At 51.0% G+C, this 16787-nt stretch overlaps 5 protein-coding genes and 1 non-coding gene across 6 annotated transcripts; 2 read left to right on the top strand and 4 right to left on the bottom strand.

Moving 5' to 3' along the window:
* Positions 1–489: 489 nt before the first annotated feature.
* Positions 490–577, bottom strand: BKA67DRAFT_t45. The gene has a single exon. It is a non-coding gene; the product is annotated as a tRNA-Val (tRNA).
* A 533-nt stretch (positions 578–1110) lies between these two features.
* On the top strand, positions 1111–2290 carry BKA67DRAFT_556576 (ribosome recycling factor domain-containing protein). Its single transcript, XM_046102164.1, has 2 exons — positions 1111–1240; positions 1300–2290. Exons 1-2 carry the CDS (start codon positions 1173–1175, stop codon positions 2159–2161), a joined length of 930 nt encoding a protein of 309 aa, XP_045962090.1. The 5' UTR covers positions 1111–1172; the 3' UTR covers positions 2162–2290.
* Positions 2201–3934, bottom strand: BKA67DRAFT_201023 (uncharacterized protein). The gene has a single exon (XM_046095417.1). The coding sequence runs from the start codon at positions 3675–3677 to the stop codon at positions 2433–2435; it is 1245 nt and encodes a 414-aa protein (XP_045962089.1). The 5' UTR covers positions 3678–3934; the 3' UTR covers positions 2201–2432.
* Positions 3935–4522: 588 nt separating this feature from the next.
* On the bottom strand, positions 4523–8551 carry BKA67DRAFT_504541 (uncharacterized protein; the record flags this gene model as incomplete). The annotated part of the gene is made up of 2 exons (XM_046097117.1): positions 4523–4585; positions 4640–8551. Coding segments are annotated over 2 exons (3975 nt in total), but the record flags the coding sequence as incomplete, so codon positions are not given.
* A 4638-nt stretch (positions 8552–13189) lies between these two features.
* BKA67DRAFT_200731 (uncharacterized protein) lies at positions 13190–14600 on the top strand. The gene is made up of 3 exons (XM_046095415.1): positions 13190–13561; positions 13620–13916; positions 13986–14600. The coding sequence occupies exons 1-3, from the start codon at positions 13317–13319 to the stop codon at positions 14257–14259; spliced, it is 816 nt and encodes a 271-aa protein (XP_045962087.1). The 5' UTR covers positions 13190–13316; the 3' UTR covers positions 14260–14600.
* A 65-nt stretch (positions 14601–14665) lies between these two features.
* Positions 14666–16362, bottom strand: BKA67DRAFT_656094 (uncharacterized protein; the record flags this gene model as incomplete). The annotated part of the gene is made up of 3 exons (XM_046106888.1): positions 14666–15461; positions 15521–16148; positions 16197–16362. The coding sequence occupies 3 exons, from the start codon at positions 16360–16362 to the stop codon at positions 14666–14668; spliced, it is 1590 nt and encodes a 529-aa protein (XP_045962086.1).
* Between the last annotated feature and the right edge of the window lie 425 nt (positions 16363–16787).

The following is a 16787-nucleotide window of genomic DNA, read 5'->3' as shown; positions in this document are numbered from 1 at the left end:
TAATAGTAATCAGTTCCTAACAATGACTGGTACAAAGCAGGTATTTCGTCGAACTCACCTGCCCTCACCCAATATCGTATGCTTTTTGCAGTCAAGCACGTCTCAGTTGTGCCGCATCACCTTAGCACGAAGTTCCCAAGATGCACTTTCATATGTTGTGTGTCAGCTTGAGTGCTTGGAAAACGAGTACAGGGCTCTCTACGTCGCACCCTATGAGAAGTTCTCAATCCAAACAAACTGTGTCGTAAATACAATTGCCATTATGGTTCAGTAGACATCTGAACCGACATATTACTACAACAAATGGGTTTCACCTAGACTAGTCTAGGTCAAAACAGAGGGACACAAAATTTGGCGGCTGGACCCCACATGATCACCAGTCTTGACATCTGGATCCCTTCCATGCACTTGGTATGCACTCAAAAAGTTCGCAGATTGCTAATTGGCCTGCGCATCGTGAATGTCGATGATTGTGACAAAAATTTGAAGTGTCGAATGCAGGGATCGAACCTGCGATCCTCTCCGAATACATGTGTATGATGTAAAGGAGATGCCCTAACCACTAGGCCAATTCGACTTGCCCCTTCTTGGTTGAAAGCTGTCGGCTTATCGGTATACTCATGTCTATCGTCTCTGTCTACCTGTGCTCCTCGTCTCCACCCATCATTAGTTCGGCTGTGTGTCGCATTCCATCTGAGTAGGCTCCCGAGGTGGTCTAGATTTGTGTCTCTGAACTGATGATTTGCGCTTGGCAGCCAACCGGTAGGAAAGGCGATCGCTATGTTGGCGAAAGTAAGTAAGTATACGGAGTAGCGAGATGGATCGATTCACGCGCAAATTAGGAGGTGTCAGAGACAGCACATAGGACACCGGACTGCGATTTCACAACGGCAACCTTCTACAACGATGTATAGACAACTATGTGCGTGGCCTTTCCCATGCAAATGCATCTTCGGAGAGCCGTAAACAAAAAGACACGATAATGCGTGTTGCAACTTGTTTCAGTATAGCCGGGACACACGGTTTTCCCGCTCCGGCAGCTCAGTCGCTTGGGAAGTGCTACATAGGCCGTACAGTAAACTTAATGGTAGAGAATCTTACAACATTAGCTTGCCTCCCCAGCAGCTCAATTCGCACCTAAGCTTTGTCATCTCAGCAATTGACATACAACAATGAGAGGCACACCCACCACCACAACGCTCTTACGCCAAAGCCGAGCTCTCTGTGAGCTGCGCGGAATGTTCGTCGAGCCAATTGATCCTTCAGGCACTCCAACGTACCACGCTAACACTGTGAAAGCGCCCAAAATGCAGCCCGGCCATCAAGCACCGCCGTAAGGGCAGCAGCGACAAGCTCCCCACAGCAGCACCTCTCCCTCGCATACCGACCGTTCCACAGCAGCTCCCCCTGCCTCAAGAAGAAGTCAGCGGGTAGGGAAGAGAAGCAAGCCTCCAACACCAAAGACAAATCGTCCGCCAAGCCCAGCAAGTCCAAATCCGGCAGCGGCGGCGACAGCGGCAGCGATGCCTCCTCACCCTCCTCCTCCGGCGGAGGGGGTAGCTCCCAACACCCGACGCCGAACCCAGAGGAGCCGCTCGACTTCGCCGATGTGCAATCGCGCCTGGCCAAAGCCTCGGAGACGCCCCTCGAGAACCTCAAGAAGCTCAAGGCGGGCGGGCGGTTCAACCCGGACCTGATCGGGGCGCTGCGGGTGGTGCCGGACAAGCAGGAGGGGGGCGCGTCGTATCCGCTGCGGGAGCTGGCGCAGGTGGTGCCCAAAGGGGGCCGGACCATCTCGATCCTGGTGCACGAGGCCGAGTCGATCAAGCCCATCATGAGCGCGATCCAGGCGTCGCGGGACTTCAACCAGCAGCCGCAGCGGGACCCGGACAACGAGCTGGAGCTCGTGCTCAAGATGGAGCTGGAGAAGCGCGAGGACGTCGTCCGGCGGGTCAAGGCCGTCTGCCATGAGTGGAGGGAGAAGGTGCGCCAGGTGCGCCAGCGCAGGGACAAGGTGCACGCGGCGTGGAAGAAGGACGGCGCCATGCTGCCCGACGTCAAGAGGAAGGCCGACACGGAGCTCGACAAGGTCATCAAGGCCAAGGTTGCCGAGATCGACGCCGCGGAGAAGGAGGCCATGAAAGCTGCTGAGGGCAAGTAAGAAACGAGGGGAACGGGGGGAACTAAGGAAAGGAAAGGAAAGAAAGGACGGAAGGAAGAAAATCTACTGTATGGTAAACATGCATGACGAATTCTGTAATAGATCGGTAATTTACGAACGCACTCGAGCAACTCGGGAAAATGTGTATTCATTTGTGTAGTTGCATGTACACTAGTATAAAACAGATGTTGATACAATGCTGCATGATGTACAATATGGACGGACGGGCCTCTACTTATAGAGCAACGGGGCACATGCTCTGGCGATACTCTTAGGCCCGCTTGACCTGCGTCTTTGCAGGGCCCTTTGCAACGGGCAACATGCTCTTGACCTTGGCCTCGATATCTCTTTCCGCAGCTGCATTCCAGGTACCTTGCCTCTTGACATAGCTCGCCACCGTACCGATAGTGTCTCCAGGCTGGGAGAACTTGGGTCCGTCGTACTTGCCCAAAAGGGCCGCATCCAGGACAGCCGTAGTGGTCTCCTTTGGCGGGTTCTGGTACTCCATCCTCCTGGTCTGCCTATTTGCCCAAGTCTTGGCCTCGGCACTGGGGAAGAAGACACCGTGACCTTTCTGGTAGAGCTCCTTGGCCGCGACGGGCGTCGGCCAGTCATCTGGGTGGAAGGAACGTCCGCCACCCAGCATGCGGGCCTGGGTGATGATGGTTGAGCTCTGTGCTAGGGGCGTGGCGCCCGTGCCAACCGCTGGCGCGTAGGCAGCAAGCTCGGCGAACAGATCCTTCGGCGCGGTGGGCTGGAACGGCAAGTCGACGCCGGTCTCCTTGGCCTGGTTGTAGGATGTGAGTTCGGGCTCCTCGTCGGCGCCCGACGCCTTGAACCGCGCGTAGTCCTGCTGCTCTATCCTCTCCTCGCGTCTGTTCCCCCGTCTTTTTTGGACGGGTCGGTCGTCTGATCCTCTGCTTCCGCCTCGTCCTCGTCCGCGCCCTCGTCCTCGCGCCGCCGGTCTGAACCCACCGCCGCCAGACTCGCCGTCTCTCGGCGGCCGTCCGGCAGCAAAAGCGTTACCGCCTCCTCGACCTCGGAAACCGCCACGAATGATACCACCAGATATGATGCCTCCTCTCGTAGTGGTAGGGCCACTTGGTGACCGTGAGTACGTCGGAGTGCCCGGGAATGCCTCATCTTCTGAGACCTTTCTGAAGCCGGCGAAGCGCCCCTGGGAACCGCCGCGGAGGGTGTTGATGCTGATAACCTTGGGCGCAGAAGATTGTCCAGCAGCCGAGGGTGGCGAAGCTGATCTGTTGTTGTTGCTGGATCGTTTCGGCGCAGAGGATGGAGAGGAGGAACCACTGTTCATGGAGAGTAGCTCATTGGCAGCAGCAGCAGATCGCTGGCGGCTTGAGGCCGGTGGCGAAGGGGTTGCACCATTGTTGTCGGGGGCACAGCGAGCTTGCGCAATGGAAAATTGGCGGAGGGTCGATGAGATACCTTCGCTGAGACGCGAGAGTTCTGGCCTGCCCCGGCCGATGCCTGTCTGTATGGAGTGCCGAATCATTGTGGCCGATTGGATTGTGCCCTTTTCCAGAGCCCGTTACCAGCTCTCGAGTTGGGGAAATTTCGTGATGAGTTATTCCCTGGACTAACTACGAGTACGCATTACTGGCTAGAAAATCGGCGGTGGAGCAATATTATTGGCACAACGGCCCGTGCGCACCTCACTTTACTTTACTCCTTCAACCCTTTTCCTTTTCTACAGCCCCCTGCCACCCTGCCTTCACTTTTGTCGGTGAGGTAACGAACTGATTTGCAGTAAATGAATATCTTGTCGAAGCAGTCTCGTATGTGTGTCGTCGGTCGCATGTACTGCTTGTCACTGGAACCCACACCCACAATCACTCCTCGCTCCAACATGCTCAGTATAGTCTCTGGAAGTGGGCAAGACTCTGCATCTTTGATGGATATCAATATTGATCTCGTTAATCAAGGGCATTGTCCTTTGTACCCGCTGTGCCCTACGAATTCAAAGCTTGGCTAGACGAAGCTAGCAAAAATGAACGACCATAATCCCAATGCGGGTTGCCCTTGGAGTCCCAGCAAGCCGCCCATCTGAATCCAACGCCATATTCATGATGAATTCTAATGTCCCTCTTGCGTTTTTCCACACCGTTTCCATCGGAGAAGCATGCAAGTCAACCCACCCTTTTTCATATGTTTGGGATCTGCGCCGTCTAAAATCTGTTCACCAGCCAAACGCCTTGCTGTAAATGGTCTTCTAACCAATATTCTGAAACAAAAATTATTTCCATTGGGTATGTCAACTGAGGCATCAAGCGAATCAAGTATCCTCACGTCAAGGCCTGACTATGCCGATGTGATGCCACGCGACGCCGCGTTTCTGTCGACAAGTTCCTCCACACGAGGGATCAGATCCGGAATCCGGAATGGCTTGGAAATCACGTCGTCCTAGGAATCGTATTAGCATGAGGGTGTTTCGGCTATCATGGCATAAAGACTCACAACTCCCGCGGCCTTGGCGTCCTCGATTTGTTCCGGCCGTGCATATGCTGTTACAGCAATAATGGGGATATGACTGACGATGGTTCCTTGCCTTTCGAGCTCGCGTATCCTGCGCGTGCATGTCATGCCATCCATTACCGGCATCTCAAGATCCATCAGAATGACAGATATGTCGACGCCGGATGATTCCTTGCCCACCCAGAAGCGCGATTTTTTCAGTACCTCAATAGCTTCCCCTCCATGGTTTGCGACATGGGTATTATTCCCGTTGTTCTTCAACTGTCTCTGCAGTACTTTTTGGTTGACGAGATTATCCTCTACAATCAGAATATCAAACACACGCTTTCCAGGAGCTGCTGAGGGCTTCGCCATCGGTATGGCCTTCTTTACCGGAACCTTTGGCCCTGGATGAGGCTGTCGATTTTCTATCGTAGTTGAAGATCCAGGTGCTCTATGTAGAGGCGGAGCTGTCGCTATGGCATCATCTTGAAGACCCTCGGACATACGACTTTGGACGTAGAACGAGAACTCGCTGCCGATGCCTTTCTCTGATTCAACCCCAATCTGGCCACCTTGCAGTTCTGTCAGGATGCGGGATATGAACAAGCCTAATCCCGATCCACCATACTGAACATGCGTCCGTGGCGAAGCCTGCGAGAAGCGCTGGAACAACAGTGATTTCTCATGTTCATCGAGACCCCGGCCAGTATCACGCACGCTGAAATGAAGATTTAACTTCTCGCCGGTGCCCCAATCAGCATCGTCCGTGATTTCTCCTCTGTCGGGTCGATCGCTAGGGAAGAACGTAATATGCGAATCTGTACGTTCCGTGATATTCCTCGACGCATCCAAAGTAACGACAATCTTGCGCTCTCTCCGGGAATTAGTGAACTTGATTGCGTTGGTCATGAGATTGATCAAGACCTGCAGCAGACGCGAGGGGTCCAGCTTGACCCAATCAACACCCATGTCAATGTATCGATTCTTGACCTGGAAGGTCATCTCGATGCCGTTTGCATTCAATTCGCCCTCAAACATCTTCAAGACTCGTTGTACCACAGCAACTGGTTGTACGTCAACCGGGGTCACCAGAAGTAACTGCGAATCGAGCTTTGACAGGGTAAGCACATCGTCCACTATTCTCTTCTGGTGGCTTGCGCATAGTGCGATGGTATTAGAAGCTTCGAGACAGGCTTCCAATGCAGATCGCAAGTCGTCGGCCTCACGGTTGAAATCTTGCTTGCCCTTGTATGTTGACAGGATCCCAGAGATTTCATCCGCGCATTGAAGAATAGCGCTCAACGGGTTTCGCATTTCGTGGCTCGTGATATCAATGAAGTTTTCTTGTTGTCGCTTGAGTTCCACGGCTTCTTGACGACGGTGGTCTTGGACCTGTTCGGCCAACTTCTGCTGGGAAATATTGGTCATGCAACCGAATATTTCTTTGATGCTGCCATCTCCGTACTTCTCAGGGTATGCACTCATGAGCACCCAATTGTCAATTACATTGCCACTCTCCTCGCGCGATTGTTTGAAACGAAACTCGACAGTGATGGCGATCTTTTGCCGTGTTAATTGCTGCCAAGCTTCTTCTAATGCTGGCCGATCTTCTTCATTGACTTCGTTCATCCAGGAATCAACGAAATAATTGTGTCTTGGTTGTTGTGCGATTTCCCACCACATGTCATTGCTATACGTGATCAAACCCTCGTGATTGGCGATAAACATGGCAACAGGGGCGAATTCAGCCATCCGTGTGAATTTCAATTCGCTTTCCTCGACTTCTTGTGTCCTCAAATGAAGTTGCTGTGTTAATTCTTGACGATCCAACGCTGCCAAACGAGCGGCTCGTTGTCCTCGCCTGATTTCCTCTTCGAACAAGACTACCGAAGCCATGGATGTTGCGAGCTGTCTCGACAAAAGATGTATAAATAATTGATAGTCGTCATCGTATGGTCGCAGCGGGTTCAGACCCATGATAAGGAAGCCCACAACGTTCTCGCCGCCCGTGATAGGGTGGATAGGGAAGATGACTATGGCTCGACAACTAACAGCCTCGCCTCGGAACTCAAACCCGTCCATCAAATCACCAGCAAGTGTACCGTCCTCCCTAGACAAGACGATCGGCATGCCTGCTTCCACCATAGAGTCTCTCATGTATGAAGCAAACCCATCAGAACTCGTCCTCAAATCAAGCGGGCTCACTAGACGAGGATGTCCCTCAGGAATTCCCAACGATGCTTCAAGCACCAGTTGAGGTGGATTAGAAAGACTGCCGGAGTGCATGGAAGACATGTCGCTCTCAGCGTCATCAGAAACTGAGTAGACCAACGCGAATGGAATATCATCCTCATTCCATTCAAGACCTTGCTGAACTTGGGACCAGAAACTTCGAACGTCTCGAGCCATCGCAGTCTTCTCGCCCACTTCACGAAGCGTAAGCATCCTTCTTTCTGCAACTTTTCGTCGCGTGTTCTCGAATGAAGGATTGTATAGTCCCACAACTGACCCATCGTCGCCGACCAGAGGAACTATAGACCAGGAAAAAAAGGTCTCTTCCTCAAAGCCATGACGATTGACAATGAGTCGATGGTCATTTTTCATCGTGGCCTGTCCAGACTGCCAGGCACTTATGAAAATAGGTTCTATCTCAGGCCAGATCTCTTTCCAGGCTACTTTGTAACTTTGTCCCATCAGGTCCGGGTGCTTCTGACCTGCCATAGGCACGTAGGCCTCGTTGTATATAGCAACGTGGTCAGGGCCCCAGTACATTGCGGCAGGGTGTGGACTTCCCATCACCATGTTGGCCATAGCACGCAGATCTGCTGACCAGTTTTCGATAGGGCCTAGTGATGTCGAAGCCCAATCTCTGGTTCGAGCAAATTGTATATGTGATGGAAGCTCGGGGGTTAGTGGGATGCGTGTCCAGTCGAAAGATGGTCGCTCTAATGGAATTGAATCGATATCGGAAATAAAGTCACTGTTTCGCCTAACAAAAATTTGGTCCTCCACATCGCTACCGATAATAGAGTCGGGCGCACCCGGGTTTGCTTCTGCCACACCATCAAAGTAGTCAACAGGAGCATCTGGAATTGTCATGTCGCTTGGCGTCTTCGGCTGTGCACCCGGTGTGTTTTCACGAGTAAGAGAGTCCACACTGCTGGCTCCGTCCAACTGCGGCTGGGGGGAATTGCGCGCTATTGAAGCAGCACTTTTGTTGGCGCTCACGAACCGGAATCGGTTCCTGATGATCGAACAAGTCCAGTCAACTCCTGCAAAATGATGTGAGGGCAAGAAAATGTCCAAGCCCTCATGCTGGCCGCTAGGATTCTTGACCCATGATTTGAAAGCAGCAAAGTCAGTTTTCGCATCTCCATCCGGAGAGTCTCCCTGTAACATGAGCCGGATACCTTCTGACGCCTGAAATGCAGGATTTGTGTATAAAATCACGAATGGTCCTGGTGCAGAGTTGGCGGCGTTCGCACCATCCACAACAAAAGTTGGCCTATCATCTCTCTCGAGTAATTCGAGTATACCAATTCCCTGGAGGAAGGGCAGTCCTGGACCACCCACTTGGGTGTCCGGGCTCCTGTTTAAGCTAGCCGCATCGATAGAGCTCCAGCTGCCGCTGCCGGGCGTACTCGATGACCTTGCTGGGCTGGCTGAGCTGATTGTTCCTCTGGCTAGTCTGAGCGTGGTCGTTTCGGCTACCGAGTGGTCCTTCACACTTCTCAACATGGTTCCCGCAGCTTCGGAAGCCGAGAAGCTTGCAGGCCGCGCTAGCGAGGGTCTTCGACGGTGGGAGAAGAACAGCGGCGAAGTAACGCTGTGTTTAGGGGGCAGTGCGGGCGTTTTGAATTCGCTGAGATCAAGCCTTGGGGGAGGTGCTCCAACGCGAGACCTCTTCGGCGGTCGTGCAGCTTCGCTGAGTGGTCTTTCGTCGCTCGAGAGTCGCTTCCCATGCGTTCTGATGATATTCTTCTGTAAGTGCGGTACTGGTGCGTGCACTGCTGGAGATATTCCAAAGCCACCAGCTGGAAAGTACGACTGATCTCTTCTACGAAAAAAGGGTTGCTCTGGTGCAGGCGTTTCAGCGCTCAATCCATACCGGCCAATCTCAGCAGACCAGTCCAAGAGGGCAACTTCATGTGACACTGGCTTGACAAAGCCTCGTTCGATGCTAGACGGCGACAGCGGGCTCGCTATGACTGGAAGAGAATCGGCGGCGGTGGTGGTGGACGGCAAATGATGAGAGTGGATATTGTGACGACAGCTATAGAAGTCGTTGCGGTGTGATGATGTTGAGGTCACGATGTCATCGCGAGTTGTCGCATGAAAAGAAGAATGACCAATGGTGTTGTGCAGAGTCATGAAGAATTGTTAGCTGGGTCTGGTTCTGGCATCTGAGCAGCGCCAGCCCGTCTTGGGAAGCGTGTGCAGACTGGGGACTAGTTGTGGTTCTCCTCGGCTGTAGATCACGATGACCTAGATTGTTGTGTGGGAATGCGACCAACCGTGGGCTTGTCGGTTGCTGGCCATCGAACGGCGGGACGGGCAAGATGGGGTCGGGCACTGCGTTGTACCAATGAAAATAATGAAAATAATAATAAAATAATACGAGTTCCAGTTCCAGCACCAGTTGCAGTTGGGCGCCCAGGCTTCTTTGCTTCTACCGGTCTCGCTGTGGTTGATTGGCAGTCGCATCCAGTTGTTAATGTGTGCACAATTCAAAGCACAAATGCCAATGTAGCAAGTATGGGTAAGTTATGTATCGTCCTTTTTGGTTCTGATCAAGCAGACGCGGGTTCTGCTTTCGAACAGGCCTATTACGGTCAGGTTGGACTGGGGAAGGTCGATCCAATAATTGCAGTGAGTACCGAGCCTGGGTGGAGTGTGTCCGGAAAGATTCAGCAGGTGTAATTGAATCCAATAGTTCCCAGGGAGATGCGTAAAAAAGTAAAAATATAAGCCACGAGCCGTTCTTTCTTGCGAAGACACGTATTAACGTCGTACAGTTGGCGGGGTCAACAGACAGGGGATTGGGATAAAAAATCGCAAAGTATTGGCGACCATGAAGGTTTAAAGGATCAGACAGACAGACAGGAGCAAATACTGAGTGATGGTTCTGGCGTGTCTGTGTGGATATGGAACTCCGGGATGGAAGAGATCTGCGTGGTCTGGAACTCTGACACACTCCACTGAACTTGTCGCTTGTAAAGGCTCCCCAGTTCACCTGCCAGGACTAGAGTATGCATTACCCACAACATAACCGGGGGCTATCGTGGTTCGGCTCGCAGGGCTCAGGAGAAATTCAATAAAAAGTGCGAGCAAGCAATTAAAGTGCGAGCGAGCAATTGTCGCCAGAACGGTTTGGGTCGACCTCATAGCTTGGGAACAGGAATCAGTTGCTTGATAGCGAAAGCCGGACGCGCAAAGGCGTCGATCTCTTACTTGATTCTATTTGGCGCTGACTTCGCTAGCAGACGTATATGGCCAAAAACGAATGGTGGCTGTCGTTCGCGTCGAACATGATAGTAATCACTAAGCCCATATGGCACCCATTACGCTCCCATCTCTCATAAACCACTGACGGTCCCCGGCACTGCTTTGTCGCATTCCGTTCTCTGTTCTGTTCTCGAAAAACAAACGCTGACGCCTCGAGGCCCTTGGCTTTTGTTAATATTCAATGACTACTTTCGGAGAAGACAAATGTGACACTAGTCTACCATGACAAGCACCGTCAGACGCGAACCCGTCCAGAATCAAGAATCCGAGGCCGACCACTTCGATGAAAACCCACAAGGTCCCAACCTTATCCACTGTGTTCGCTCTGTTCCATCGTAGTATACGTTAAGCTACTATCCGTTTCATGTGCCTTGACTCTTATCCATCATACAAAGTACGCTACCACTGGGACATTCTCTGGCGTTGTCAGCCACTGACGCAATTGTCACTGAACACATGCTCCGAGGAGCTGCTGCTGGGCTTTATATTGTGCAAAGCCGTTCAGCTACTTGCATGGTCTACAACTATCAGTACATGTCTCGACCCACTTAAGGCACGCTCATATACCACCGTAAGTACCTGGAAGCCCAGATAACTATAAGAAGCAATAGCTTAAATGTTTATTGAGGGATCTTTCTTTTCGAGCCAACATCTGTCGTGATGCGAACACAGTCTATGAACAATCAGTCTATCGACGACATTTGAGGTCTCGGTATCTTGAGGTCTCGGTATTTGACAAGGGGTTTCACATTCCCGAGTCCGAATCCAAATTGCGCTAAATTTGCCCATCTCCAGGATATGGCATTCTCAAACTTCGATCCTACTGTAACATTTAGGAGCGATGGCTGCCGCTGGTCTTTGCGTGCACTTTGCCCATGTTTTCCTTGTAAATTGAACGCAACAGCCATGGTATCAATTTCAATTCAGGGCATTGACACTGGTCTTCCCGATGGATACAGTACGAAGCAGATGGCGCTATTGTGTTATAGCCGACGGCCGATAATGCGACTCTGCACATGGAACATGTGGTGGGTTTGGCATTGAATAGTCCAATACTTGATCGGCGATCTTGCAAGTCTAGAACGATCCAAAATGCCACCAAGCGCAGACTGTCAACTTAGGTGGGCGTGGCACTTGCGCCTTCATCGCCAGAGAATCAGCTGAGGAACAATTGTTACGCAGCGATCAAAAAACATTAAAGCGACTGTAGCTTTTTCCCCGCGCGTAGAGAGGGCTACTTATATTATAATTATTATTAATATAAAGAGCCAGCATGTAACATCTTGAAACGTTTGCAACAAAATTCCCTTGACATTTCCGGCTCTCACATAAGCTTTTTATGTCGGAGATTTGCGGTATTTCCTACTCCGCGTTCAACGGCACGTCGCAACAACGGCAGTAATAACAGGTCAGCGAAGTAGTAGAAATCTTCCAAATACCAAGATTGAATCATTCAACAAGTCTTGGGGAAAGTCCTGATTATTGCCACAATTACCATGAAACACTGAACGACATGTCTAAGCTTGAAGCTCCTTGAAAAACACAACTATTGGAATATCATACACAAACAGCCTTATGTTTCTAACATAACTAACAATTCCCATTGCATAATTGTTATAACATGAGCTTGGAAACTTTTTTATAAGGAACTGAATAAGAAAAAATTGTTAATTTTTTTAATAAAAAATAAACCTAGGGGTAAGCATGAATAGAAAAGCTCGGACTTACTACTGGAATTTAGGATAAAGGTTTTGATAGTGGATCAGGCAGAATACTGATCCGTAGTCGTGGTGTATAGTGCACCACGCGATTTATACTGGGCGTCATGTCGCAACAAACTTACATGGCGGATACTAGATTGTGCAGACTCATCGCACGAGATCTGCAGTAGAGTTTGAAATGATAAAAACAGCGTGACCTGCAATCATCCACTTGGGACAACTAGTATTTGCCAAGAATATACAGGTATTGTCTGTCCTCACCCCGGTTTGATCCAACAGCCTCAAAATCCCGGCTGATAAATGCCGAATCACAGCGGGTTATTAATAGAAGTCATCATAATAGCCGAAGATTTACCTCGATCCTGAATGTGTCCCAATCGTGTTGGAATTCCGCCGTCACGTCTGGCAAGCACAATGCAGTTGGGCGATACAATCGTGATACTTTAAGGAGCCCCTATCACCGTCTGGCCTGCCGCTTTGTGGCAGTAATCTCAGATTATGTGGTTGCTGGGACGTCCTTGACTTTCTGGGCCCGCGCGCATGGTCGCCAAGCTGTCAATCTGCATACGTTCGTCGTATGACTTCAAATATGAGGTCGAAAACGGCTTTTACAAGGCCCATGTTCCAGCCTCCAAGGCCTGTGGAAAGTGTTTATCCCCGGCAGTCAGAGGTCGGCCAGGTGTTGTCCGACATTTCGTATCCACTAACATCGTGAAGCTGCCCCAACGCAGATGCCCTCAGCTAGGGAGGCCTGTCCTGGCGGTTGGGAATTCTATCGCCCAACCCATCAGGAATTTTCCAAGTCGCCAGTAATCCCGAGACCCTGGCAGAGCTTGGTGTGCGAGGGGGCCAAAAATCATCAACCAACAAGCCAATTGTGACCCTGGCACCAACTGCAGCTCAGCGCTCTCCTTGCGAACCGCCGGCGTGATTGGCTACGGGGCCCAACTACTCACAGATCGTCGACCCAATCCGGTGCCACAATCGCAATTTGGCATGGCGGAAGCGCCCACTAACGTTGCTCATGCCGGCGCTTACGGCCCTGCGTGCGACCCTGCCGATTGGCCTTCACACCAAGACCTGCAGCAATTCTCCCGTGTGATTGAATGCTGTAATCCCGCCCTCAAGAGCGCTCGTGGTTGGGCTGCGCTGCCTCTTAAAGGCTGGCTGATGGCCAGTTATGCCCGCCCTTCTTGAGATTCCGTCTTTCTGAAATTGATGATGTGAGATTTTGTGATTCTGTTGCATTCTTACAGCAACATAGATTGAACTCCGCGCCATTGTGTATAGTCCGATGTGAAACCCTATACGATCTGCTGGCAAAACAGCGATAACGAGAATATCTGCGATTCAACAGAGTCACCCTCATTTGAACCGGCCTATAATCTTCAACGAAACACAGCCCACTCTCAATTCGACCAAATTCAAGCCTGAAGGCCATTTCAGCGACCATGGGATACACAGTTTTGCGCCGAGAATGGCGGTCCATGAAGGCAATGTGGATCGTGATGTTGGCAGAGCTGGCATGCACTGTCGCACTGCTAGTATTGTTCGGTATAGCACAACCAGATCTCTATCGCACACAGCTTTGGCGCGCCGGCAACGATCTCGGGTTCAACTCGAGTCCTAACATTCTTCTCTACGCCTACGCAAATCACGTCCCACTACCGACCATCCCCTTCGTGTGGTCATCAACGTGAGTTCACACACTAAAGCATCATTTTGAACGCGGGGACATACTAACTCGGGCGCAGGTTGACAAACTTCAATGTCGCGATATCGGTGATCAGTCTCTTCGTGCTAATCGCAAAGACGATCGGTGTCATCATGCACGTGTGGTTCCCGGTCATCGCTCTCTTCTTCAACGTCGCCCTCACGGCGCTCTACACCACCAGCGTATACGGACAAATGGGACCCGATCATGCGGATCCAAACCATCCCAGCCCGATCGCGTGGTATATCGCCAAGCCCTGCACTGTCGCCGCCAACCAGAGCGTGCAAAAGTCGTGCAGGACGGCCCAGGGCACGTATGCCGCGACCGTCATTTTTCTGTAAGTTTCGAAGGAGCGGTCAGATGAATAAGATACTAGAACCCGAATTCTAACACCGATTCATGACAGTGCTGTATATGTGGTGAATCTGGGCTTGAATATCTGGACAATGCTGCCGACCGAGGCCGACAAGAGCGGCAAGGATGTTGACACGGACGAGGAGTCGAACTCGTCGTCAAGCGGGAGGAGAAATGACAAGTGGGAGATGCATGGCATTCCACCCACGCCGAGGACGGCGACAATGCCGTTTACGCCACGCACTATGGCATTCAATACGCTAGACAGGAAGATGCCCACAAGAACTACAGAGAGGGAACTTCCCTTCAGGTCACAATATTCTTGAGAGATGCTCTTAAATTGTCGGTATAACTGATAGGAACGTCTGGAGATACGAAGGGGCTATTAAATGGATGAAGAAGTGTTTCATTTGCAGGTAACTATTTTCTTACTTGGAGCGGAGTGTGCAGATACCATACCATACCGACAGGAGAACTCGGCAATCACGTTTCCAGCCAGAGCACAGATTGAATATCTTGTGTTGTCTGTGCAATGAGGTGTTCGGAACACATCAGTTCTTAAATGTATAATACAAATCGAGACAAATCGTGCAACTCTGTTTAATGGGTTCGGATGCACAAGAACCCAAATGCATAATGTTTATCGAGAGTCAAGGAAGGAAACATGAAGTACCTTCGGAAGAGATCACAGAACTTGTGGTTGAATTTATTGGTGTTTTCAACTGGGCTGAGTTAAACATCAAGCTGCACAATAACAGCCTGGCTATCCGCCACACCGACCTCAACTAATCCGTTGGTGATATTGACCCTTTCACCAACCGTCACATTGCCCAACCTCACCGGCCGCCCTTCTTTCAGCTCATAATTGTAGCTCCAACCATCCCAGGTGACACCCGTGATCGCATCGCTACCGTTCGCCTGCAGCCTCTGGACGGTCGCCTCGCCCGTCAAATTCCCCACATTCAAGCTATACGTCCGAACTGTCCTTGCATCGGGATTAAGACCCGGTCCGGTGCCGTTTAGAGTGTAGTTGTACTCGTTCATGTTGATGAATATAATCCTCCGGAGCACATTGTCCACGTACGCCAGATACGCCGCCTCGTGGTCCCCGCCACCCGTGTCGAGCTCCGCGACCTGCACGGGCGCGACGTTCAAGTTCCCCAGGAACGCCGCCACGGCAATGTTGCCGTAGTACGGCGCCTTAGTCCCGATGCTGGTGATATTGGTTGTGACGGGTTGCCAGGACTGGTAGCGGTAGTTGGTGCCCATGTGCAAGTGCACCCGCTGAATGTTGACGGAGGCCGAGTACAGCAGGAAATCGACGCCCCATAGCGCGGCGCCGAAAGTGTTGGACAAACCCGGCCGGCCCTGGTTGTACAGCGAGTTGGTCTCACCAAATATGTGCGGAATACCGGGGTTGATGGCCTTGTATTCCGAGACGTGGGCATCTACACTTTGCTTGATACGGGTGTGGTTCATAAGAGTTCCTTGGAGCGTTACGCCAGGTGACGTGGCGCCGCTGATATAACTACGTTTGATCGTCAGTCAACCGGATTGATGTGGTAGATGAAATTAAAATGGACTCACTTGTGTGACGAGAAGTATCTGATGTTGTTGCCTGCATTTAATCCATCAGACCATGTCCTTGAGGCTTTCAGATGATTGTTCGTTCCGGCGAAGGACGGCGCCAAGTATCCATATGTATCATTGCCGAGCGACTCCGGGCAATTCTGCGCCAAGAGCTCTCCGATTGTACGCGTACCTTCGAGCCACTCGGCAACATAGTCGGATTCGTTGTAGTTGGCAGGTCTTACTGGTCCCTGAGAACTCGTGGCAAACAAATCTGGCTCATTGCCATACTCCCACAAATATAGATTGCCGTTAGACAGCACTTTGCAAGCAAGAGGAACCGTTTGATTTAGGGTAGTGTGGGCTCTGGGGTCATTATTTCCACCTAGATTAAAGCCATGCGCAAATTTGACCTTCGGCCAGGTGAGGTAGGAGTCGAAGTAGCTTGGCCCTATCGTGATCGTGGTAGGATAGTCTGCAGATCTTGTGGCATTCACTATTCCCCTCAGGGGGAGTGTCTCATTCTCATCATAAACCGCGTAGTCTTGGGTATTGCCTCCAACCCGTATATACGGGTTAGATCCTTGTAAATATCCAATGTTGTTGATGAGAGCATTTGAGAATTTGTTTGGATTTTCTGGATTGCCTGTGCTTGTTCAGCTTGAAGCGATCATCTCATGTGGAGATAGCTTACCTGAAAAATCTGGAAAGGAAGAGAACTCGATCGAGTAGCTGACGAAGCCGTCGAGGGGAGTTCCAGTCGTAATCTCATCAGCGTTGATGCTCACGTCTACAGTGTTGAACTGGCTGGAAGCTAACCCAGCCCAAACCATAGAGGTCACAGATATGCGCATCGCCATGGTTTCCTCCAAACCCACCTAGTAGCTGGCTGTTCTCGCACACCCGAAGAAACAAATAATGGACTACTGTGTAGTACTGTTTTCACATTGTCTCTTATTTAGAGATCCAAAAAGAAAGATCCCCTCAAGTTCTGCATTGGAATAGTTTTGTATGCAGTTGTATGGAAGGATAAGCACTACCGAACACTGAACGCATGATTTTGTCCCGCACCTCCCCCGGGTCATCAATGGCGAGTGGACGGAGAATATATGAGAGTGTTGCCCCTACCTTTCAGCAGCCAATCCTCTGTCATGACCATTTCAGAAGTCCAGAACCCAAATCACAGGTTGTCCATTCAAGCTCTTCGCTCAAACGAGAAGGTGGGAAGATCTGCATTGACCCGGCACTGGTGAGTGCGGGGGAATAATGCATCAGGTTTATTGGT

Source organism: Truncatella angustata, assembly GCF_020726525.1.
Source record: "Truncatella angustata strain MPI-SDFR-AT-0073 chromosome Unknown BKA67scaffold_2, whole genome shotgun sequence".
NCBI lineage: Eukaryota > Fungi > Ascomycota > Sordariomycetes > Amphisphaeriales > Sporocadaceae > Truncatella > Truncatella angustata.
This window is presented reverse-complemented; position numbering and strand designations above follow the sequence as displayed.